The following is a 27,017-nucleotide window of genomic DNA, read 5'->3' as shown; positions in this document are numbered from 1 at the left end:
TATTAAAAATATCATTTCATTCGATTATAAGACGGAAAAAAATGCTACTTGTCTACGTCTATTCGATTCTAAGAAAAAATAACATTTTGACGTTACCCTTCAGTAATATGGGTGTTCGAAAGGTTTCGTTTTCGCTCGACTCTGCGCGCTCGACTCTGCGCCGCGCACACTTTGGAGTTTCAGTAGTTTCGTTATCGCGTCGTGCTGTGAGGGTTCTGCTGGCTCGCGAAACTTTCATTTGGAACAAGCAGCGAGAATGCCACGTGCATGTGATGTCGTGGGAAGCCCTCGTTGCTTTCCCGCTCCGGAGAGCCGGTGTCGAGGCCGCCGTCGTAGTACGCAACGACGCCGGCAGTGCGAGCCCTCAGCAGCAGGTCGCGCTCGCCGGTGCTCAAATCGCTGAAGTTGAGCCCACCATCGCGAGCCAATCTGTCGGTGTCAGGGTCCATTGCGACGAGCGTCGAAGTTTGCGTCATAGAATAAAGTACCAGCTTCTGGGCGTCTTGCGCTGGAGTTTGAGGTATAGTAGCGGCGCCTGGTGGCAGTGCGGGAAACGACATCTGGTTCGTGCCAGCTTGGGTCGTATTGAGCCCTAGCTGTGGCGAAGCACGTTTCTAGGCCGAATTTTGCGTCGATTCGCACTCTTTTATGCCCTGTTGCGAGTGCGAAAAGGCTCGTCACTTCTCACAGACCACGCCGACCACGCTGCGAGCTCGCCGCAGCCTATAGTTTAACGAAAACGGACTCTCCGTGTGCCGTGGGACGTAATTCGTTTCTCTTTCCGCTAGCCACCATACTCCCGCTTTCGCTCTGCTGTCGGCTCTGTCTTGGCTCTGTTTCTGGCCGCGCGTTTGCGTTTTCCGCAGAAAAGCCGTAGCGCCGTCTGCGGACGCTGTTCTACTCACCGATGGCGCAACGTCACTATGAGACCATGATGTCAGTACTCCTCGATCGGAGGGCGGGCGATTTGAACTGCGCTAGAGGTACGCGGACGCTTCAGAACGCATTTTCTCTTAAAATAAGTCTCTCCTTGGCACGAAACAAGCGTTTCGAGGTTTCTGTGATGGTATTTCAACAGTCCACGTTGACTTAATAGTAACCTTTAGTGTCCCTTTAAGTGCTTCGCTACAACCTTTGCATTATTTCGTGCGTGCTGTGCATTTTCTGCGCGTTGTGCGATGGGGCGTTACGCTAGCTACACGGCCGGTTTTAAGCTCAAAGTCGTGGAGCATGCTTTGGAGCATGGCAATCGCGCGGCTGGACGGCATTTTAGTGTAGACCCCGTGCGTGTGCGCTACTGGAGGAATCAACAAGAGGAACTCAGAGCGACGAAGAAAGATCGCCGGGCCTTTCGCGGGCCGAAGCAGGGCAAGTTTCCTCGCGTCGAGGAAGAAGTTCTGAGCTATGTGAAGAGGCTCCGCAACGAAGGATGTGCCGTATCCCACGAGCTGATACAGAATCACGCGCGGGCCACTGCAAGAAGTCACGGCATTGCCGCGAGTGAATTTAAGGCGAGCAGTGATTGGACGACTCGTTTCATGCGCCGGAACGTGGATTCAGATAGCGAGCCCGAGTGAGACAGACCATAAGCAGCCAGCAGCATGAAAATAAAAATGAATTTTTAATTCACATTCATCGCGTACGTGTTTTTACTATAAAGGTAAGGTTGGGATTGCGATTTTCCTATCTTCATTGTGACATGAAATTTCGACCTAAAAAATATCTAAATTTTTTTTCCCCGCGTAATGAACCCTCCCCCCAAATTTATGTCAACTTATCTGGAAAAAAGGTGGGTTCATTACGCGAGTAAATACGGTACATGGAAACGAAGAATTGTTTTTCTCAGAGTCAACTGCTCCAAATTTGACAAGGCTTGCTGCATTTAAGAGAGAATGTTAACATATAGTGAGTGTAGTAAGCAGACTTTTTATTTAGGCCAGGAATTATAGCAAGAAAGAAATGCTGAATATCTCAATACTGAAAAAAATTAAGGTACCAAGTTTTCAACCCTGAAACCCAGTAATAAATAATGATACACACAATCCTGCAAACTGCATCTTTCCAGACATCTAAAGAAGACAAAACAGACCTACTACATTATACACTGCTCTGAAATATACCACTAAAATGTTAGTAGGGCTTTTTTACAGAACCCTCGTAAACATTGTAACAATTTCATATAAGCTGTAAATTCATACAGTACCACATATGTCTGCTTGAGATGCTGTAAAATAAGAACTGCAATATCTGTTCAGGTTCGTGGTGCCGAGTTACAGATTTGTAAACTATGTGCTTCTATATGCATATAATGTATCATTTTCGACAATTTTAATAAAAAGTTTGAAGCACTAAATTAAACTTATGCTTCGAGCAGTTGGTGGAACTTGCCTTTCCTTCTCAAATGCAAAACTTTTTTGTTAAGATCACTTCAGCAATTGTCTTACAAGAGCACTTCTGCATGGCAAAAATACTTCGTACTCAGTAGGGAAGCAGAAGTTGGCCCCAGGCTTAACATGAACCACTAGTTCAGTGCAAAACTTCTACAGCCACCACTGATGCCTGCTACTTGGCACAGTGAGAGGCCCAGATTGGCAGACGTGTAGGAGGTGCATCTGATACCTACCCGAAAAGCAAATGGCATTTCTGTGGAGATAAACAGCCAGGCAAGCGTCCACAATGATACAGAAACTTGCCGGGCCAAAACCATAGAAACAATAACAGAGGGAGCCTTTAATGTGCCTCTGCTGATTGATAATTAATGAGGACACTGTCCAGGAGCCACAAGATCTAGCTTTCCGCATGTTGCACTGGTTAATCGCTTGAAAATTAATACTCTGGTGCACTTTTATTGCGATAAAACTTACATGAACATCAAATACAAAAAAAAAAATACATGAACGCACCAAATGCATTTGCGAAGCCACACGTCACCACTGCTGTGATGTTCCGTATAAAGTGTAAGCGCGTTTAGATTTCACCTTGCATGCAGTGTGCAGTCAAAGCGAGCAAACGCGTGCGAGGGTAACATGAGAACGACAACAGCTTGATTGATGTGAGCTATATTCCTGTACACTCGATGTTGGCGGATGTCACATGATCAATGTGTCACATGATCATGACAAAGGAAGGCGAGGGGCATCACAAGGCATTTTCGCCCCTCTACCTGCACTCTTCATTCCACCATCGCTATGACACCGAGCGAGATCTATTCACGTTTGTCTCTGCATGCATGACACTATACTATGCTTGTTAATTTAATTAGTAAGTGAATGTTTACTACAATTTATAAGGCCAATAAAACTATTAACTTTACTTTGTGTAGTTGTTTAATGCTTTGCTATCACTCTCAATGCGTGGCCTTTTGAGCTAAACTGCTACTCTTCAACAACTTCGGGGCACTAAAGAATTGTTGAGCAAACCAAGTTTCATGTTTCACAGGAGTGTGCAGATTTGCACAGCACCAGCAAGGAGCACTTATGCGACAGCTTATGTAGGAGTGCATAAAGCAGCACTCCGTATAATGCAACATAAAATTTCTTTTTACTTCTCCCTCTTTTCTTTAATGCTGTTTCATTCCTTCTTTTGAGCTGTGTACATTTGCGCACCATGAATAGCCAAATTTTGATCCTGTGAATGACTTATCTTAAGATGAACTTGTGATAAAACAAACAGATTTTGAAAGTCCCTTCGAGTTCATGTTAATGGAAGTCTAACATTTTTTTTCTTCTCCAGTATTGTGTTGCTTATTTTAATTTAAAATAAAAAAACATTAGATGGTGCATGCCACACTACTGCAACATTATATTTTATTTGCAGAAAGTGTGAATTATAAGCAGAATGTTACTTTTACTGTTTTTTTTTCCTGTCATACAGTGCTTGACAGAATATACAAGTAGCATCTCTGGACGGAGGTCAATTAGTATTGGGAAAATGGAAAAGGGAGCAGAAATCGCACACCTGCTGTCATTTCTGTGCCAACGTAGTGTTTGACATACCAGGTCGACCTCTTGGCATTCCTCCCTATGAAATATCACTGAAATTTACATTTTTGATATTGAAAAGACAATATCTTTTGCCCGAGATGAAACAGGCAGCTGTCTACCACGAACGGTAAATGAAATCAAAGCAAGCGCGAAGTTAATCCCAGTGGTGCAGAGTTTATAGATGTCGCTCGAGTTAGCTGTCCTAATAAAAAGGATGGGCCACGGGTCTTCGCTTTCTTTTCTTCAACGTAAGTGACAACATCTCAACGCCACTCACTCGATCGTCGTGGGGCAGCCTCTTGTCCCTCTTCAAGGTGGCATACAAAGCGGACATACACGGTGGAAAGTATGCTGCTGCCTGGCTGTCCACTTCACCAGCCTTCAGGGGGCAGCCCACTGCCAAGAATCCTCGGTGTGCTTCGAAAGCAGCCTGCAATCGAGTCATCCCAATTACCAGCAAGATTTTTGAAAGGAAAAAGGTTGTCATTTACCCCAGAGTAGTGCAGAGCTGCAGAGGAAACCCAGAGGGTTTCTCAGAAGAAAAGCTTTGTTGGTGAAGAAAAATTTGCACTGGTCCCATAGCACCTGGACCACGACACATTTCTCTTCAACTACGAAGCTTTCTTACTGAGAAACCCGCACAGGCTCTCCTTTGTAGCTTCGTGCTACATTTGGGTGAATGAAACTTCTTCCCTTTTATTAAAGCTGCTCCACATTGCAGGTTTCGGAAGAAATTACACATTGCAGGTCAGTAGGATTTACAATTTGCTTCCTCAGTACAATTTCCTTCTTCATCTGTAGAATGGAATTTTGGCTACTGAAAGGTAAGCTACTTGTTTCTTTTTAGACTTCAAGGATTAGTTCCCCAGCCGCACATAGGATAGGGCATTCAGATTCTGCTTCTTCAGTTTCTAGAGTTGGATTACTTGAATAATTGGACATTACTTGCATGAACAATGAACAACCAGTAAATTAAAACAAAATTCACAAAGTTGAACCTTGATTTAATGAATACGGATAGCCTTATTCAAGTAACGTGGTGACACAAAATTTTCTATTAATGGAATGAAATGATTTCAAAAGGTGATATAATTAATTATTAGATATAACAAATTAAATCTAAAACGTTTCTCGGCAATATAAGCATGTAATGAAGGTGTTTTCATGTCGCAGGAGACTTAGTCATAACTAGGTTCGATTGCGATAAACATATTTATTTACTTGAGAGCTCATGTTGCAATTATGGAATTAAAGATGGTCAATGTTTGAAGCACACCTATTCATGAGGAAGCCTGAGACTGGCACAAGTTTTCAGATATGTTTAACTTTAGTTTCAGATATGTTTAGCCACACGAATAAGAATTTCACATGGATCTGTTTCGAAGTGCACAAGGAAATCGTGCGAATGCCAAGGGAATAGAAGCACAGTCGAGGATGGCAGAAAATTAGGTAGGGTAATGAAATGAAGAAATTTGCAGGTGCAAGTTGGAATGAGCTAGCACAAGACAGGGGTAACTAGAGATCGTTGGGAGAGGCTTTTGTCCTGCAGTGAACATTAAAAGAGAGAAAGGAGTTGATGATCTCAAAAGTGAAGCTAGTCTTAGAATTCCTATTAAATGGGCACACCTAACATATTGCACACAATACGATACATAAGAACACAGCATACATTCCAGTTACGAACTGTCTAAACTGCTCCTTAAACACCTCAACCTACAATTCAGCTTGTGCCCCAAAAGCCTTGGATATCTAGGTGATCAAGCTTCAGAAAAACACAATTTCTTTTGACCAGGGCTGGCCGTTCCATGAAAACAACCCCTACATTACAATTCTCTACTACAGGAGTTGTTGACAGGAAGCTGGCTGTACATTCAGCAGAAAAACATGCTCACCTGCCAGTGCACGAGGTGCAAGGCTACAACAAGCCACACAGCCAGCTCCAGCTACATAAACAAAATATATAAGCTCACACGAATCACTGTTGGATTTATGCACTGGCTGCAATAAAAAACAAAAAGATACACACCACAGGCAACTTGGAAGAAGGCACTGTGGATGACAATGCACAAGTTTATTCTTTGTCAACACCAGCAATTGAGAAAAGGTTACACGACCGACCATGACTCCTGACCAAGAAGTGACTAACGGCAATCGTTTTTCACGCCAGCGAGTGCGACCTGCCCAGAGCCACATCGAGATGCCTTGCTATTGGTGCTGTTCATGTCTACTTACACCACCATCGCCACATAGAATCATCATCAGCGCATACAGACGTCCTGCACCTGCATTGTTGACTGGTTTAGTAGGCTTGCGACCACAGTCACACAACTGAAGAATTTAGCAGCAAACGACTGACCCAGAAAAGTAGCTTTTTGACTAAAGTGACCATTAGTGACCGGTCCCTTTACGACAAACTCAGTCGTGTATCCTCTGCAACAAGCCAGTGAGAATGGGCTTTTAATTATCCTGTAGAACACTGAAGAGAAACCCTAAATCAGTTTAGAGTGACAAATAACATTTTTCAAAAATTTTGTTAACTTCACTGTAGTAAGAGATTGATTCTTAGAAAAGAAAATGAAGGGCAAAAATTTTATTTTGGGGGAATTTCTTGCCAGAACCCTAGTGCCAGTATGCCAGTGTTGATGTCATGGATTTCAAAGTGCTTTTTGCATTTGCTAAACTGCGGCGCAGCAAATCTTCGCAAATCCTGCTATGTTTAGTTCTTGGCTCCTTTAGAATACGCCGTAGCCCTTCTTTATCAGTAAACAATAAGCTGGAACTGATTAGATGTTAAAATCGATGATGTCACAGCAAGTTGGGGTGGCCTGCAATTGTTCCACCTGTAGAGTCTCCTTAAAGGTTAACAATTTATCACCTCCCATTAGAAGTCCACTATCACAAAGAAATAGTACAAGCAGAAGGTGCAAAATGTCTCTTCAAATAATCTGGTAGTGTTCTGGAAACATGAAACGCTGTATAGAAGCATAGTTTCTCACATATTTAATGTGTTATGCCACAGACAAATGAGATCCCTGGTCCCATAACATTTTTGTCAAGAAATAGCTGCTTCAAGTATTCCTCTCTATTTTATTTTGAAATGTTACTGAATGAAACAGCCTTACTGATGATATTGTAACACAACAATTGTTGCCATTACTAGAGTCACATTTGAAAATATCCCCTCTTTACAGTTCATGTCACCAAAAAAAGGTTGTTTTATTCTTTTAACAATGGCTGTTGCTGCTGCTTTATGCCTGTTTATGTATTTGTACTACAAACAATGTGTCACCCTGCAAAGGTCTTGAAAACAAGATAGCAGTATTCATAAATAAGATTTAAACATATATATTTATGCGATTACAGCGACCAGCATTGTTAGGGTATTTCACTTACTTTTGAGGAGCTGTCTATCTATATCTGTCTCTAACTGGATTGGAGCCAACTTTATTTGTGCCTGCAGTTGGGTGCTCGCGCGCCCCAACGTGGGTCTACGTCATCTACGAAGTCGCTGTTACTCGGCGCGGGTTATCTGTCTCTAATTGCTTTCCCATCACCTTGGGTCACTAGGTAGTCTATGGTCTGTAGTGTGCGACTATTGCCTCCAGAGCCAGCAAAGAAGACAGCACGCGTGCAAGTAGCGTGAGAATATAGAACACGCTAGTGCGCTCGACCGCGGTTGCTCCCGTGATCCCGCAGTACCATGGCTGGCCGGCCAAAATAAACTGTGGCTACGGCGGCTACCTCTTCACGCCGCCTCCCACATGGTCAAATGGTTTGAGCATCGGGCTTCTGTGATGAGACAAATGGGTTCAAAACCAATCGTCTGGCCAATTCAAGTCATGGACATGCGAGGTTGGGCACGCACCGCTCGTCAGTTAACCCCTTTCACACCAACGTGTGTTACTGGCCATGTGCCAGTGCTTATGTGCTACTCTTCAACGACTCCATCTCGCCCCATCTTGAATCACTGGGTATGTGAAACTAGGTGTGTGCCACACTTCAATGAACCTCTTTGATGCCAATTTCAGTGACTGGGCATGTGCAAATGGGTACATGCTGCTCTTCAATGAACCTCATTAAAATCAACTCCTGTCAGTGGGTGTACGCCACAAGGTGTGCGTTGCTCTTCAATAAACCTGTTTCACAACAACTTGGGTCACCGGGTATGAGTTGCTCTTCAATGGCAAAGAAATCATTTAGATTTCTCTGGTGCCGGGTGGAGCTGAACAGACATATATATATTGAGCCAATCTTGTCTGAATAAATGTTCACACATTCGTTGCGAGGGGACTTCAAGAGGGGCAACGCTAGGTGGTGCAGCCTGTCCCGAGAGAAGCACGAGAGAGTGGACAGGCTGTATATGCACCTCATACACAACGCGTTTCGGTGGTTGCAGTATGATGTGCCAATACACTGCTTCAATGTTAATAGCATTAATGTCGACATTCACCGTGAGATGGGTTCCGCAGGATAATCTTGTGTTAACGCCCTAATCCATAATGCTATCTTCCTGTCTCCACAGGTTATAGTTATCTTCTTGCTGAATCATTTGTTCTGCAGTCTTTTGATTTCTTCTAAATCCCGTTGTTACCATCGTAAGTACCAGGTTCATTTCCCCCATACAATTAAGCACACAACACTTCTGCTTACTCTTAAGGATGTGCGCAGTTCAACCATTCTTTCATCTTGGTGCAGTGTTCGAAATCGCGCCGACCTCTTGAAGTGGGCGGTGCCTTGCTCGCACACTGCTTGGAACATGCCCGCCAGGAACACAGGAAGATGGTGCTCCCTTATGATGGCTTCGCCTGCTCGCAGGATGACCCGACGAGCACTCACAAGAGAGAGGGCGTGCTCAAAAGGCACTGCAATGCAAGGATAATCTATCTATCATACTTATACTTGACATAGATTGACTGGTTGATTGACTGACTGATTGGGTTTAGCATACCAAAGTAACACAGGGGCTATGTGAGGTGTGCACCATAGTAGCATGCTCTGGATTAATTTTGACCACCTGAGTTTTCTTAATGTGTGCCTAAATGTAACCATGCAAATGTTTTTGCACTCCATCTACATCGAACTGTGGCTGCCACTGCTGGAAATCAAACCGGCAACTTCATGCTCCTCAGCTGAATGGCATAGCAACTGAGCCACTACGGTGCGTATAATTAATGTTGGCTTGCTGAATATAGGCACTATAAAAGTGCATGTTTTAGACAGAAGCCTCCTATTATACTAAGAATGCGACGCATTCAAAGCCTAATGAAAGTCGACTCAGATTAATATGAACTCTCAGGAACCTTAAATTTTTTTTAGAAATAAAGAAAGGTTTGGTTATTCAATGTTGATTAAAATATAGGGTGCCCCGGCTAAGTTTAGCCAAGCTGTTCACCAAAAAAAAAAAAAAGACCGAAAAGGCACAGTGCAAGACACGATTTTAAGACCTATTTTGTTAAGTCGTCAGAGGTCTGACGACCAAACAACATAGGTCTTATATCTTGCACGGCGCTTCTTAATTTTTTTTCTTTATTGTACAGCTTGGCTAACATTAGGTGAGACACCCTGTATAGTACATGAAGAATTGTGAGTTATAACTTGCAATTATGTAACACAGAGAACATAGTGCAAGAGTAAGCGACTGTCAACCAGGCAAAACCGATGGACAGATGAGAGAGAACATGGCAAATCAGTTCTGTGGAAATAAGCAAGGCGGGTAAATTTTCCTGAAAAGGAAAAATCGTCATCTATGCAAGAGTAGTCCTGAAGCTACCAAGGAAATCCATAGTGGTTTCTCAAAAAGAAAGCTTCGCAGCTGAAAAAGATTGTCTGGTCTGTATACAAAAACTGCAACCAACACTTTTCTGGGGCTTTTGCTCAACCATCTGAGCTAACCAGAAGGCTAGAAGATTCTAGTGTTTGTCCAATGTAAACAACAGCTTGAAGTGCAGGGACAGTGAATATGGCAAATCCGTTCTGCAGAAATCTGCTGATTTGCAGATGAGTGAGGGCACTCACTCATGCATATTCTGGGAACAAGGCTTCCACGAGGAAGCCAAAACGTCTAACCCCTTCGACATCACCATTTCGTTCGGTGTTCTATTAACTGCCTTTTTTAATATGAACCTACTTCCAGACCAGACGAGATGGCGTCCAATTATTGATTTTATATTCAGGGAGCTAGAACTGTCAGAACATGACATGAACATCAGAACATTCCTATGCTTTCTGGAGAAAGGATGACTTAGAAAAGGCGCTGACAATATCAGATATGTTGTGAAAACTGTGGCACAAGTCACGCTAAGCTCCAATCATTAAGTAGCAACATTGTCAGCGTTGCTGCAGCTGGAGTGACATTTCTCGTCGCTGCTTCAATGTACCTTGATCCTTGGCTTCCGAGATTGGGTGTCACGTAGTACAAGCCACCTAATCTTGGAGACCAGGTATCAACACTCACTGATCACCGATAATCACTGATCTCGGAGGCTGTGCTTTATCAGCATTATGGGCAAGTCCTGCATTCGAACCCCTACTAGCTGGTGTTGGACAGTACTGCTGCGCTCGCCAAGCACGGACTGTCTGCTGATGTCCCCGCAGTGTGCTCGTGATTCATAATCAAACAACCGAGACAGGAAGCTCTGCCCTGTCTCTGTGCGCGTAACATTCTCTAGCATCGCTCAGGAAGTGCAAAGAAGGTGCACTTGAACGCACATAGAGAGGGACAGAGAAAGAGACAGGGACAGAGAAAAATAAGCCGACCCATAAGAGCGCTTCAGTGCAGCGCCACCGAGAATGACACCAGAGCCTCTCGTTAGTGTTGTTTATCTTCCACTGCGCTGTACATACAGAGCACCCATTTATCAATAATATTAAGACAGCACACACCTTGTAGTGGGACAGCCCTGTCACAGTGAATAAAACAGCACAGCCGGAGATAATGTGAGTCGCATTAAGAGAATGTGCTTATGTTCCCACATTTCTCCACTTGTGCAATACTGTTAAACAATAGTGCAGCCGTACTCCTAATGCTTTCTACCTCATCATATTGCTGCTTGCTTGTTGCCTATGTTCACAACCACACTTCGCAAAAAAAAAATATATGCAGAGTGCACATCTTTTTCTGCAGCTTATCAAAACAAAGAATACTCACATGATGAAGCTACTTGCGCTACTGTGACAGAAAAGTCACACTTGCTGTGATAGGCAGGATAAGGACAATGACAAAATAACACCTGCCTGAGATGCAGATGGCAAACTTTACGAGCACTGTTGACGACTCATGGCATACTGCATTCAAGTTTCCCTTTGCTCGTACACCAAGACACCACTCACACCAACATTTATGACACATTATGCCTGTTGTCGTGCGGCGATGACTTCAGGATACTTACAACACTTGCTTATCCACAAACGTAACTTAGCAACTTAATAATATGATGTGATTTAACATTTAAAGAAACCACACACACAGCCTATCAAGGACAGCACAGCAGGGGTTACGGATTCATTTCAACGTCTTCATAATTTTTCAACGTGCACACAATTATAAGTACACAAATGTTCTTGCATTCTGCCATTGTCGGAATGCAATGGCAGCAGCATATAATCGAGCCTGTAACCTTGTGCTCACACCTAAGCAGCCTGAACTGATTATGTTCCTTTAGTGGCCCTTTAAAGGCCAACTGCAACAAAATTCAGGACCACATAAAAAGCCTAGTTTAAGACAGCGTAGATACAGAGAAACCTCTGTGTCAAATTTTATTTTTGAGGTACAAGTGGATGTGCTATGAAAGGCTTGCAAAAGTGGATGCTCCTGATACTTAAAAAAAGACAGGGAAAAAAAGAAAGCAGACACCATTAGTGCTTGCTGAAAGTGACTGAACCAAGAATGCATGGCTTGTTGCTGCGACCTCAGAAACCGGGTGTCCCCTGTGGCCACCTACGGCATGTTAAAAATCTAAGAGGCAACGTGCAGCTACTTGGGTGATCTACGCTAACAACCAGGTGCACATGTCATCTACTTTGTACTGTTCAAAAGCTTTTGATAAAGAAATTAGACAATTACCAGCCCTGTAGATTTGCCAAGATTGCTGTGGTAACAGCAGAGCACTCATATACTATAGCAAATTTAGCCAAAGTGAAGTTTCATTGCAGTTGGCCTTCAAGTTTGCCTTGGTAGCGCACAAGGCTTGTTCCAGTTGCTTTAACAGCACACTATATGACACACACCAACACACTCACCACCAACAGAAAATTCTTTGGCTTCAGCGATGCGACTCCAGCTCTTCAAGGCAGCAGCAAGAACCTTGGTCAGGGTCGTCAGAACCTCGCGAAATTCCTGATTTATGTTGCATTTCAGGAGTTCGTTGGAATCAGACAAAGCACGCTCAATGATGGCTTTACGTTCATCCCAGTTCAGTGCCTCAAAGCGACACAGAAACAGCATCGACTCAGCTTGCACTATAGTGTTGAAGGCAGATCCAAATGGGCACAGTAACAACCTGCAGTTGAAGTGCATAAAGTATTAAGTGATGTTCATACTTAAAGCAGTGTTTGCAAGTAAAAGCAATGCAAGTTTGGCTCAGTTGGAAAGCACAACAGATGTGCTAAGTGATCATGAATCAAATGGAATGACAACCTGTAGGGTTAAAATGGCACAAGCGCCAGGTTTGGCCAAGCAGCACCAAGCAAATGATCTTGAATTTTCAATAGCACAATGAATTCCAAAGGGTAGATGTAAAATGGTTGTAAAGATAGTCGCTGTAAGATTCATAAAAATATATACGTATAAAAATTACGACCCCGAGTTCCCAGCGACGACAATGACGTCCTATGGATATCCCATGGACAGTCCCTCACACACTTGTTTAGCTGCACTTTCTGTGCCCAGCGGACATCCTTTGCCTGTCTGTGAGGGACATCATGGCGACGTGCCACATATATCTTAAGGAGATATGACAGGGCCTTTTGTACAGCGTTTGAGACATAACGTCTATTACATCCACAGCACATGCTGTGTGACAGATGCAACGAGCAGCGCACCCATTGATCAGGAACAGATACATTGCGTGAACGTTCCGCGCACATGCACGAATGCAGCAGTGCAGTCTACTCCTCATTCTTCTGGGCCTTTTGCCAAGCTCAAGTGGCTTATGGAATTGAAGTTTCCAAAGTAAGTTTGCAAGATATGGCATATACACAAAGCTGCAGTCATGATAACTTCGAATTGTAACCGAAACATGTGAGGAAACGTAATTATGTTACAAGGAAGCTCAAAGACAAAGCCTCTTAAAGGATAACTATTCTTGTGTGTGCCGAAAAAGGCCTACATGCGATATCCTTGGGACATTTGTGGTAGGATATCTGAAACTGGGCGCCTGGCAGATGTTCTATTTGTTTCCGAAACAGTGCATGGACATCGGGACATGATTCGGATGTCCTATGGATGGCGTGTTCTCACGGGGTATATTTTTCATTCTTAAATAGGAGTGAATGCTGCAGCAGGTATAACAAGGCAGCAAGAGAGAATGTGGCACCTTGTCGTGTCAGTCCACAATCTAGCTTGAATTTGATCACAACCCACTCACCTTAGAAAAAAGTGAGACACGCTGTCCTGTGGGCTCCCTTCGATAAGGCACTCGTGGCAAGTTTCGTCTTGCTCGAGAACATTGCGGACTGCATCGACGTTACCTTCACACCGGGCAATCTTCATCATGATGGCCAACCTACGGTGGCACATGTTGCATAGGAGATCCAGATCAACATTTCCGTCCGGATATGCGAGGTAAAACACCATCTGAAAGGAAGGTAGTCAAAATGTTACTTCGCTGTTGAACTGTTCGAGAGACTGCAATATAGGCATTTGGGTAACTTGTAATCATAATTGCTATATTACAAGTGCCGCTTCTAACTACTTATGCCTCCATGGCAAGTACAAAATATACCAAACTTCAGTCGTCGGTGCCAAAATATCACATTTTATCAGTAACTGATTGGCTTGCTGTCATGTATCAATTACGAATGGTTACCTTCGATTCCAAAAATGTTTACAGGAATTACTGGTCTAGGCAGACCTCCGTGTGCTACTCACTCCTGGAGAAATTTAGCATTATCATTTAGGAATTGCATAGTAACTCCGTCGGTACAGTTACTTTCGCTTAAGTGTCTATCTTTTGATGCTACTTACAAAACGAGTGGATACCGCATTCCTTTTCGAACTGCTTCAACATGTGCGCTTGTACACATTCGATTTAAACAGATGTCGGCTTTAATTTTCTCTCTTGGTCGTCTCCTTCGCGCCGCATCGAGCGGCATCGTTCTGTGCAGATTTTCATGAAGCAAAAATTCGATTCTTAAAAGCCCAAATGTCTATAAAATCTGCTCATACTTTTCGGCCTTGCTTTATGGGCACACTTACAACGGTGGCTTTTTGCAATACTAAAAACAACTGCTGAAGAAGTTTTAATAACAGGTTACACAAACGACGATGCTTACTTCAGCAAGCTTGACATGGATGGCGATGAAATGACAGCCTACTTTTGCCTTTTTGGCGCTGCTACGATGCACCGACGTGACATTTCCAAGCGACGGCGTTGCACGTAGGTGTGTTTTCAAGCAGGATGGCTGGTCAAACTCAAACCACTCAAACACTTCCAATTTTGTTTTTTGGCGCCGCTTTCGTACACTGCAGGGACAATGCAACACCGCTAACTGTTAGCGTCCTCGATCACCCGCACCGGTGCGCACCGGGGCGCCTTGGTGCGCACTTTCATCCTCGATCAATCGCACCGGTGCGCACTGAGCATCCTCGATCACCGGAAGCGCACCCTGTTGGAGCGGTTTTCCGTTGCCCCGTCTCGCACCGAGAAAATCGGCGGTGCGCGGAGTGCAATCCCAGCAAGCACTGCGGGACGCGCGACGTGCGCGCGTACCGCCGACTGCAGAACCGCGGACGCTCTGGCCCGATAGCTGCGGTACGTTGCAACGGAGTTGACGGAGTTAGCTAGTGGATTTGTCGGCGATGAGAAAGGAAGCGCTGCTAGTTGCCGCAATCGATGAGCATTCTTCAAGTTCGTCTGACAGCGAAGACGACATTCTGCTCGACCTCGTCCAAAAATGTGTGGTGAAGAGCGGCCGAAAGCGGACAGGTTCATTGAACGGGTCGTCAGGATTAATTATAAAATTCATTGGTGTTTGCTTGCAACCAGGTATGTCGGAGCACGCAGTTTGACAAGGTTCGAGCGCTTGCCGCAGATGCTCAGCATCTGCAAACAATAAAATATGCGCGTGCGCGTGTTCGCGCACGTTTTGCGCGCCAGGGGCAAAGTAGCGCTGCATGCAAGCACTCTGCGCAGGGTGCAGTTTTGTCCTCGATGTTGACCCTCCGCAGTGCGGCACCACGGCGGGGCAAAGCGCACCGTACTGGTTTCGGGGCAACCCCGGGGCAAGGTGATCGAGGACGCTATGTGAGCCGCCATGAACTGCGCCAAGCCATAAAAAAAGTAAGATAAATCAAGCCAGAGCCAGCCAAAGCCAGCCAAAGCTGCGGTGAAAGTTACTTTGTCTTTTGTCGGCTGCTTCCATCGCCGGCTGCTATCTGGTTTCGTTTGAGAAATCTCGGTGCCTTTTCTACATGTTAGCCATGTTGTTCGTGCAGCGTTTTGTTTACGTGGCGTTCAAATGCACGCCTCAGCGCAAGCCTAAAAACAGACCTAAAAAAGGCCCTCAGCGGCGGCTCCCCCTCAGTAACCAAATCCAATCTCGAAGGCTATGCTTTTGATTGCGGTGTGCACCGCAAGCGATCAGTGGCGTGCAATCCACGCCTCAGAGACGGTTACCTCTGAGCTGCAAAAACTGATCTCGAATGCAATGCTTTTGCGCGCTGCACGCGCCGAAAGTAGGAAGCGCATCATGGTTGCCATGTTTTCAGCATCAAAACAACTAAACCGATCGGTTTCAACACGGGTTTTAGGGAGAGATCACTGCTAAAGAAAAATGGCTAGGACCCCCTGATCCACGCGACTTCGCACGTACGGCTTACGGGATTTTTAGCGCAAGCTCCACCTCGCGTTCTTCCAATTTCTAGGATCGCAGGAACTTCATTTTTAACTGGTTCATTTGACTGGTTCCTACTGTCAAAGCTGCTAGATAATAATAATAATAATTTATCAGCCGATGCGCGGGGCCCTCTCGAAGGTATGAGCTCCTGCGAGCGCTCTGGGTTGGAGAACGGCGCTATGAATGAACCTGTCGAACGTGCTCCGAGCGCTCGATTCCGACTAGCCGAAAGTGTGAAGCGCACCGCCAGAGCATTCAAAAAACGACCGGTCAAATGTGTTTTACATGACTGCACTTCGAGCCTATCATAGGAGGCAAACTGGCGAATTCCATGGAGACGAAATTTTGTCCAGGACATGGTCCAGGATGTCTATGGGGGCAATGATTCGTTCACCGCCCACTATTCTTCCTCACACCGCCAAATATCAGGCGCCCACCCTAATAAGTGCTTTTGCACTTCCACAATCTCGTGTAGGTTAAAACATTAATACTCACTGTTTGGAGCTAATTCATTCGCAGTGGTTTTGGCATGAGGTCTTCGCGGCAGACGACAAAATTTGCCTCGGTATAGACTATGCCATTTTTTTTATACCCATGGTAAGATGGCGCACCCGGGTACATCTTCACAACTGAATCTGCCCTCCAGTGTGTGCATTACAGTGGACTATAAAGTATTCTAGTTCACTACAGTGTGGATTTCTTACTCCATGGCATAGTGACAAACTCTATGCATAGGAGCGCGTTTGTGTGTGTGTGTGTGTGTGTGTGTGTGTGAGAGAGAGAGAGAGAGAGAGAGAGAGAGAGAGAGCTTGGCAGACGTATTTGTGAATATATACATATATACGCGAAGGCTATATGAAACTACCTGCGATGTGGCCTATACAACTCTCGTATGTACTGAACAAGCATGTAGATAACCATCATATTGTTATATTAACTTCCAAGATAAGGCCTGAACGTATATTGTCGGCTCCCAGGCATCTTCTAAAGCACAACGATCTGACAGATTGTTGAATTAACCTCATTTTCTTTGATTTAGCCAATAAGTACAGGGTCCTGAATATTTCGCTGCGCACGTTTTGTACGATTTTGCGTTCACCGCTGCACTGTTCTTGCTCAAAATTTGCAGAACGATCGCATTTTGGCGCCGGCTTCGTTTATTATAACACTTGGCGCAATTAATTGCCTGGTTTTTAAGAAAAAAAAGCAAATTTGCCTGCGTTTGTAGGAATGCGAGCTACTGCCGCGGCGGCGCAAGCATAAACTTGTGTCGCCGCCTGCCGCCAGCTGAAGAAAGTAGCGTCTCAGGGAGGGCTTCCGCGTGTTGCCCGCTCCTGGAACAGGCGACTGGACCACTCTGTATATTTTCCATGCTTCGCTGTTATGATTGAAGATTCTTTCAAAGAAGCAGCGTAACGCTTCCACGTACAGTTGCGTTCATTATTAGCTGGGACTCCCAAGACTGAACGGTTGGTGCCAACGTATAGGAAATTAATTGGTTAAACATAAATAAGTCATTTGAACGGTGTTCAGTTCTTCCAAGGAAGCTCATGCTGAACGCAACTGAGCGCGTGACTCCCCAAGCGCTGCGGACGCGCACAGGTAGTACACGAAATCTTCTTTGAGTTTCCTGCTAGTGCCGACGCAACACCTGTTGTGTCACGTCAGTGGAGTTAATTGGAACAGAGCGGCCGAGCGCTTCGCCTATGCTTTTGTCTGACGGTGTTCCCACAAACTAACAGAGCGAGACATACAACGAGAACTACGTACGGCGGTTCGTTATCAGTGACGACCTGCTGTAACAAATATGCACGACGCGAGAGACGTTTATTTCAATGACAAGGAGAGAATCCCTTGAAGGAAAATGTTGAGACAACGAGAAAGACCTAACTGAAGAGTTTGAACGGACTTGTAGGCCAGCGTATATATAGGGTGTCCCGGTTAACGTTAGCAAAGCTGTTCAAAATAAATAAATAAATAAATAAAAGCACACGCGTGCAATATGTGATTTTAAAACATATACGGTGCTCGGTCATCAAAACGCTGACGACCGACCACCGTAGGTCTCACAGTTGTATTTCGCGTCCTGTTTTCTAAATCTTATGTTTTTTTTTTTTTTTTTTTTTTATTGAACAGCTTAGCTAACGTTAGCTGTCACATGCTACACACGGTGTAGCAGGTGACAGACAGACGATAGATATGTGATATATGGATGACGTGTCCTATGCCTTAATTTGTTTCTTCCTGTTCGCATTTTACTCCGGCAGTGCCCAAAGTGCTCTGATCCTGCAACAGCAGCGGATGCTCGCCAATCTGCTGTGGCTGTGTTCAGAGACAAAGGTCACAATGGGAAAAAAGTGCTTAGAGGCGCCCGGATATGCGGGCATGCAGACCACCCTACAGACTATATATACATATCTACGAACAGTTAATTCTGGACAATATAATTACACAGGTCGGTTATGCAGTTTTTTTTTTTTTTTTTAACGGAGGAGGACCGCACGCATTTATTTAAATAATATACTGCACGGCAAACTGTAGCGATAAAAAAAGAAAGAAAGTCTGGACGCGTGCGGTATATCGCGTAATATGGCACGTGGAGTGAAAGAGTAAACCTGTCGACGTGACGTAGTGTTTACATATGAAGCTTCGCTGCCGAACCGTGTGCCAAATTTGCGCGAGGTCGTGGATTCGACTCCCGGGCGCGGCCCCGACCACCTTTCCACGAGGGCGGGAAAGCGACCGGCCGTGCGCCAAGATTTCGGTGCATCATAAAGAACTGCAGGTGACCTAAATCAGTCCGGAACCCCTCATATACCTGGCGTCTATAGCTTTCAGACGTTAAAGAGACATAAATTACTATTATTATATGCAGCGCAACGTTCGTTAATATATCGGCCCCGTCACGAAGAGCGAAATGTACGGCGGTCAAATTAAAAGGAGTACCTACGCATTTACCAAAGGCGTAGTTTAAGATACAAGCGGTATATTACAGATAAGAGAGCAAATGCGGGCAACTTAAATTCTAGTGTTGGGTAAGCCATAACGTGACACTGACAGAAGCGATTACTACTACTGCCACTACTACCACCACCTTCCACCACCACCATTGCTACAACAGCTATACTACTACTACCACTATTGCTACAACTGGCCAAACTACTAGTGCCATATGTGTCACGTTTCGTTTCCAATAAAGCTTCAGTTGCTTGAAAGCGCTTGTACCGTCTTTCTCCTTCTGTGTCTTCGTTTATACCGTGTGTTCAATCGGGTAGACGTATACTGGGAGAACCTGCACATCCACACCAGTCTTCCACGCAGCGTCCTTTCCGTCACAACGCGTACCCACGGCGCACCCGGCTTGCAACCGGCGCCGTGCCAGCTTCCTCGTTTCAGACACAGTGCGAAACGCCCATGCCTGCAGGAATCGGCGCGCTTCCGGTATATCTTGTGCGCGCGTGGGGTACTGCCACATATCTCCCGGGCTGTTGCGAGCCGCGCGCTAACGTCGTTCACAAAGGGCTCCTCCAGGTACGTGTATATAACCTGACGCAATGCAGCTTGTCTTCATTTTCGCCATGGACACAGCGCGAGGAGGAGGTGTCGACCGCAGGAACCGGGAAGTGGGGGCGTCGAGACATCGCGAGACGTGCTGGAGACGGGCGCGTCAATGCCATGGTCATCCGCTGGCCGGCCGGCCAAGGTCGTCTCCATTTGGACAAGTTCCTCCTCGTCCCATACACCTCCTTTCTTCTCCGTCTGCCGCTCACGCCTCCGGGAGCTTTCGCAACGGTGCCGCATGCCTGCCTGCCGGCCTCGTCGTTTCGCTCATCTTTCGCCAAGATGCGACGAGATCGGCAGAACAGTATGAAGAAATCGACCTGGGGGCAGCTGCAGAAACCGCTCGAGGATGAATTGACGATTATTCGTCGCTCTTTGTGAGGACCCGCCATCGGTGTGCACAGCCACTGATGCTTTCTTCGGTTTGTTTTATTAGATTTCTCCGCGCTGTTCTTCGCAAATAGTAGCTCAATGATCCCTCACTGACTTCGCGTCGAAGGCTAGCTGAGCTGCTCAGTTTTCTAAGGGCTTACACAGAACTTTGTGACGAGCGCTGCATGCTACCGCTGGATTATGTACGCACTTAAAGTTGTTCGTGCTCTTCTCTTCTCCATCGCGCTTATCCCTTCATCTCTGCGGTTTGGCCAACCAGAGCTATCTCTGGTCGACCTCCTTGCTCTTCGATTGGTGCCTTATCGATCTCTCTCTTCGCAGTGGATACTTAGCCACGCGTATAGGTCGTGCGTCCGCAGAGCAGTGGGGATCAATTCACAGCATCTAGGGTCCTGGCGGCTATCAATTTCGTGACCAAAACAATTAAGAGCGCGCCTATGGATGTTCTCAATCGACGACCAAATGGATTAATCCAGAGCCGCTAAGGATATCATTAATCGCTTCCAAAGTTGCGACCAAAGTTACCAATCTTGACCGCCAACGAATATGTCAGAACTCTCCGAAACTTGTGATTAAATGAATTAATCGAGAGCACCTGAGGGTATTACCGATCTCTCCCAAACTTATAATCGTCATTAACCCCATTTTATTACGGCGAAAGCCTAAGATGGCTCACGGGTCGAAAATTTGACCATCCGGAAAATTCAATGGCACCAAAATTGGGGCCGGACCTTGGACCTTTGGTGGGAGTCGAACTCACAACCTTTGGTGTTAATTAAGGCACAGTTAAGTAATACAAAACTAAGGCACTCGAACCCACGACCTTTGGTGGGAGAAAACAATACGAAGTAACAACACATTCGAATGACAACGTCAAGCAAATTATTAAATTGATTAAATAGAATTTATTGAATCACTCTAGCGTATGCCCTATGTTGTCCTTGGTGTCAGTGTTTGTTGGCTTCTTATGATATGCCATAGTATAGGTATAATTCACCAAACTCAGATTGTGTTGTTCTCATCAAGAGTTATAAGACCTAAAAGTGTGCAACTTGTTGTAGAGATTTCAAGCTTCCTCGGCTCTAGCGCCCCCGCGTTCGACACGCAGGGTCCAGAAATGGCGTGAAGAGACTAGGGATGCAGTGAGATTTATGAATTACTTCATTTCTACCCTAGCGTTTATACACCCTCTGCAGCACGAACAAGACGTTTCACGGGCCCAACTCTGCGTCTTCGTCCGTGATACAGTCTACCCATGTTTCTTTTATTTTTATCTTATGGTCGTCAATGCGGAAGCATTAATGTCCAATTGAACACCGCTGAGCGGTCCTTCGAGTTACGAACTCCTCGCGGGCAAGCGAGCGCGTTGAGACGTTTGGCCGGGTTGGCGCGTTTTGATTTGGCCTTATAACCGAGGCGCAATTAGAACGCAGGCAAGAGCTTGCGCGGACAAGAAACGCGCGGATAACACACGCTCCCGAGAGTGAGAGTGAGGGTCAGACAGGCAGACAAAGAACATTATTGATGGTCCTAAGGAACCGCGTTAGGGTACCTCCCTTATCAGGGAGTCCCCGTAGCCGTCGCGGGCCGCACCCACGTCGGGGTCGGAAGATCGTGGTCTTCCGCCCTGTCGCAGGTCCTCTGGACAGCCCGTAGTTGCTCTGAGAGGTAGCCGCTCCTAAAGGCTGCCTCCCAGTCCGTTAGAGTGGTAAGCGATGAGGGCATTGCCAGAACATATGAGATAAAGAGCAGTACGCCTCCCCACAGCCTGGGGTTCTACAGCAGGCGCGAAGTGACTGAATCGGCCCCTGGAGGGGAACGACCCCGTTTGGAGCATGCGAAAAGCCGACGATTGTTGCCTAGTGAGTTTAGGATGTGGTAACGGAAAGGCCCGCCGAGCAAATCGACGCGGCGCCACGGCAATTCCCTCTCCCCTCACGCAACACCTGGCGCGCTATTGCAGCAGCAGGTGTTCCCTTTCGCCCGCATCTGCACCGTCGAGGGGCGCTCGTGAAGTGGCGTCGCAGCCAATGGGAATTTAGGTGCCGTTTTTCGCTTGTCCTGGCGACAGACGCCAGCTTTTTCGCTCAATGGGCCACGTGATGCTCTCGCATCAAAACGCAACGTAACTTGCATTAAACGCGCGACAAAACGCGATTACGTTTTCCTGCGAGCAGACGACCTTCCCGTCGAGCTTACAAGTCTTCTGCTCAGCCGCCGTCTTGTTTGGACAGCAAAGTACACTGCATCGTTTTCGACTTCGATGCTGCCTTCGCGAATCTGTGTCTTTCGGAACTGGTACGAGACTTAATGTGGCCACTGGCCACTTAGCTCTCTATTTCGCCGGGTACGGCGAGTACTGGAACAGCCTATATATATAAGAGGACATTACGCTCGAAAACCATACTTGGCTCACGAGGAACGGATGAATTTCCATTGCAATTTATTTGCACAAGAGCGAGTCTGCGCTATAGGCGGAGTGCTAGGCAAAAGAAAGGTAACAACTACTGCGTACGAGCGCCTACAAGCCTGCCACCAAGAACCGGAAAAATAAATAAACAATTGAAGAGAGTGAGGGAGTATGGGATGAGACGGAAGCATACAGTATACAGGGCTGAGGATCAGCTTTGATCACGTTGCACTGGGTGAACGGGCATTCTTGCGTTATGCTGCCGTCGTACTGAGGTGCAAAAGCGGGCGCAGGGAACAGAACCCGCAACCTCCCTACTATCAGCAGAACGCTATAACTGGTGGACTATATACCACAGTGCACAAATTTGGGCTATATAGAACTGGTGCTCCATGACTATAGCGCACAACATAACCTTTTTACGTGGCAGTGGCCTATTAGAAAGACTATAATGACCCCATTCCGTCCCTTTTCATACTCTTTTTTTCTCACGCTTTTATTTTTGTCACGCCCTTCTTTCTCTCTTTACTGCCCCTTTCCCTTCCCCTAGTGCAGGGTAGCAAACCGGAGGTTTTAACTCTGATTAACGTCCCTGCCTTTCTCTCATTTGCCCCTCTCTCTCTCTCTCTCTCTCTCTCTCTCTCTCTCTCTCTCTCTCTAACAACGAACGGGAAGCGATCACTGGCGAGTGCTTACTTGAAATCGACGTTATTCTGACTGACAAGAATGGACATGTAAGCGTCACGTCGTTACCGGTGTCAACCAAGCAATTGCATTATCTGGACATAATAACGCAATAATACAATAACTAAAATTAACGCGCACGCTTGACAAGGTGTGCCTCTCTTCTACATTTTCATTGTGGCTTCGCTGCCAACGATAATTTTCTTTCTCGTTGGTCCTTGCGTTCACCCCCCCCACCCCCCACCACCTTTGTTTCTCGGTTTCTATATTTGTGTGCGCACATGACAATATAAAGTCGGTTGGATGTTAACGCTCGGCTGCGTTGTTCGTTCCTCGCCCGTTGTTCTTTTGTACGACACTCAGTCATTGACTATATATTTCATGATATATAATAGCAGCCCTCTGAATAAGCCATTGGGAAGCAAAATACTGAAGTTCAGCATTGGCGTACACAATTTTTAATGACGGATAACGCGACAGGAACAGACGAAGGCTTATGCCGTCTTTTCCATTATATAATCTGTTCAGTTGGTGCTGCATGCGTTACGAATGGGTACTAAAGCTAGCTCACGGCTGGCCCGAGTACAGGATACGCATGTAGAACGTGCGACCACTCAATCCAGCTGCCAGTGGCTCAGGCGAGAGCAATTCGTAACAACGAGGGTAATGCCCTGAAAGTTACCGAAAGCCTTCCTTCGAAGGCTATATCTGCAGCCTGAGATATCATTGGTCCGTGTGCGGCAGTGAGGAAGAGTCATATCAGAACGCACGCACGGTCGCACGCACATTAAACCATTGTTCACTGATGCAGGCGCCAATCGGACAAACCAATATCACAAGAGTGGATGACAGGGCTTGTTGGCATCCTGCAATGCTTAAACTAAGGGCACGATAGTACACAGAGCACCACTTGTGACGTTCAGCTCTGCCACTGCGCTTTTTTTTTTTCGCGATCTTTGTTTAATCAGCAGCACAAAGACAACATCTCCATAAAAAGCGCGATTTACCTCCACTATACCTCCTATAGGTCTTTCCAACTGCGTGAACGCCTCAATTAATTCGCAGGCAGCAATGAGCCACAAATGCTTCCGGCCAAATACGTTGCGGACAATCGACATGCGCACTCGACCGCAGGAGATAAGGGGGCGCCCATTCGCGCGCTCCGACGTGCCCTGGCGTATGCGCGTTACGCCTCGAGCCATAAACCTCGACGTGTTTACGGCGTCCTCGCGCGCCGCGACCATTTCAGGAGGTGCGCAGCGTGCCATATATATACGCCGCCTCTCGTATACACTCTTTCTCTGGGACACGCGACTCTGTACGCCGGCCTTTCCGGCGCATTCAAGCAGAGAGGAAACAGATGTGCGCCGTGCCGTGCCAAGCACTCGCTGTGCAAAATACGCGCCGCCGTGCCGTGTCACCACCAACCGGCAGGCGCCCTTGCGTCTCTCGTTTCTCGGCTCGGCGGCTCCGACGGCACTGACGACGTTGCGAACAGCCCGTTTCCTCGCCGCCGGATGAGTGTGCGAGCTTTCGTGCGTCAACAGGTCCACAGCTGCAGCCACGTTCTCCGCCTGCCTACCTTGTCCCCACGCACGAGGTAGGATTTGGATGCCGAACAGTTAACGACGGCGCACCGGAAGCAAGCGCATATACACTGTTTTTCGCAACGTTCGAGGTTGTACCAGGATCGCGCTGTTTGGTGACGGCACGTTTACGTCACGGTGTACATCATCCTCATCGATGCTGAAGTACTTCTGCGTGTATTGTTATAACTGGATCGATTTGAGGTTGGATCGCACTGTTTGGTGACGGCCCGTTTGCGTGATCCTATCCGTCATCCTTGGGAGCCACTGAAGGACCCCCGCACTAAGCGTACAAGCGTCCTCTATCTCAGCTAGACCTCGCAGAATCCCGCTGGTGACGGAATTCGATGAGTTGCTAGTGGCGAAGTCAACGTTTCACGTCACACACTAATGTGCGTGCCCCGGCTTGTGAAGGACCTGGACCGGTTGGCGGCGATGATTATGTGACTTCACGCCAGCTGTTGAGCGCCAGTGCGGACGGACTCGATCAAGCCAACGTCGAAGTTCTTGCATACAACGCATATACGCCGCGCTATCCTGCACGGACTGCGTGGACCTTTTCGTGGAATGGCCGGGCAGAACTATTGATCAACCCATCAGCCGCTGATTGAGCTAAGGAATGGAAGATGCCAAATCGGTGAGGACGTCGCAGTTTGGGTCCTGATCAGCGCAACGCGCTGTCGCTTCGCGATGCCGTAGCACAAACGGATCGTTCATGCGTGATATATGTGTCGCACGTACCATGTCTCGCACGGGAGGAAGTCAGGTTCTATATATAGAAAGCGGCGTGAAAACAGCGACCAACGTTACTGCTAACCTTGCGAATACAATCTACATGTATAGCTCTACTGCTGCAGCAATCAACGTTAACTGACGCAGCTAAACCGCAAGCAGAAAAAAGAAGAAAAACTAAATATGAAACGATGCAGGACGCAATCGCAAGAAAGGCACAAGACCTAAGTACGCAGACACGTCCCAGGCAAAACGAATCACAAATGGATGCACGGCGGTTATTCAGACACGCTTAAGAACGCCGTGCATGGCGCAACGACGTCTGCGAGTCGGCCTGGATGCAAGCGTCGCCCAGCCGACGAAAGCGACGCGTACAAACCCTTCTCTCCCCGGTTTCGCCTTCGCGTCCAGCGTCGTCTGGGTGCTGGACGTTCCCGTGTTACGCGGAAAAGAGGATCGCCATGCGCATCATTCGGCAACGTAGACGAACCAGCGTGCAGTTGCGTAGCAGACAACGACGAAGATGTCCGGAAAACGGCTTCAACGCCGCCAGTGGTCGCGCCGGGACCGTCGTCTCGGGCGGAGCTGGCGACCGCCCTCTCTGGTCCAGCAAGATGTCGGACCCCATGTACAACCTCCTTCTGGGCCTGGTCGCCGTGGCGGCTGTGGTGTCCATCACCTACTACACGACGTTGACCATCCTCCCGCGCGCTATCCTAGCCGTCGGCATGATGGCGTGCATATGGGGCGTCATCGAGAACTTTTGGGGCGCCGACGAGCTCGCAGAGTGAAGAGGCGTGGCGCGCTTGCCTCAGGCGACTGCTGGCTGCCCTGTAGAGCGTGCCAATCAGGATGGGGCAGGCCGTCGCACACGTCTGGAGAAGTCGCTACCGAGGCGTGCGCTGTCCGGTTTGAAGTCTAGCGGGCGTGTGTGAGGTATTGACTAGATTGACTATAGCTGTTGGAAAACGATTGTGACGATCGACGACGCTGTGGTAATGCGCGTTCGATCGTTATAGCCGGGTCATCCTTTATTCATGTCTGCATGACTCTGTTGCAGTAAGTTCAGGTCTCTTGCGTTCACAACATTTGTACGAAGTCACCGCCAAACGTATGCTCTCGGCTCGAAGTTGACCGAGGCGCCAGCGCCATCCGACAAAAAAAAATTATACGAGTCTGTGATGACAACACGGGTTAGTCTTACGCCATGCACTGCTGAGCGCCGGCGTATCGCGTTGGCCAGGAGACGGAAATGTTGCTGCCGAAACGTATTTTTCCTCAAGTTCCAGCGAAGCACGAAAACCTCGAACAGTCTGAGGTCATCTGAGTCGACGAAACGGCAATGGCCAGCGCCGTCTTCAATGGCTACCGACCCTTCAGAGTCGACGGATGACTTCAAAAGTCTGACGACGGCGTCGCTTTCGATGTGAACAGTCGTGCGACGTACAAACGCTGTGACGTCTACATCTGGAACGAAGAAAAAATTGCCAAGGTACACCTGGCACGACTACGTCGCGACATGCTCTCAAAACTGTACGCAAACTCCAGGCCTTGCACTGTGTGCGGACTCGGTGTGTGTGTTGTTTCACTGGACAAAAACGTGGTGTTCACAAG

General features: G+C 46.9%; 1 protein-coding gene across 1 annotated transcript in view; it reads right to left on the bottom strand.

Moving 5' to 3' along the window:
* The window catches only part of LOC126539259 (DNA primase large subunit-like), a 67,445-nt gene that overhangs the window by 13,196 nt on the left and 27,232 nt on the right, over positions 1 to 27,017 (bottom strand). The window contains exons 3-6 of the mRNA XM_055075300.2: positions 13,568 to 13,776; positions 12,222 to 12,481; positions 8,634 to 8,845; positions 4,261 to 4,413 (exon numbers count right to left, since the gene is read on the bottom strand). Coding sequence (XP_054931275.1) covers positions 4,261 to 4,413; positions 8,634 to 8,845; positions 12,222 to 12,481; positions 13,568 to 13,776 — 834 coding nt within the window. The remainder of the gene's footprint in view (positions 1 to 4,260; positions 4,414 to 8,633; positions 8,846 to 12,221; positions 12,482 to 13,567; positions 13,777 to 27,017) is intronic.

This window comes from Dermacentor andersoni, chromosome 11 (genome assembly GCF_023375885.2).
Source record: "Dermacentor andersoni chromosome 11, qqDerAnde1_hic_scaffold, whole genome shotgun sequence".
Taxonomy (NCBI): Eukaryota; Metazoa; Arthropoda; class Arachnida; order Ixodida; family Ixodidae; genus Dermacentor; species Dermacentor andersoni.
This window is presented reverse-complemented; position numbering and strand designations above follow the sequence as displayed.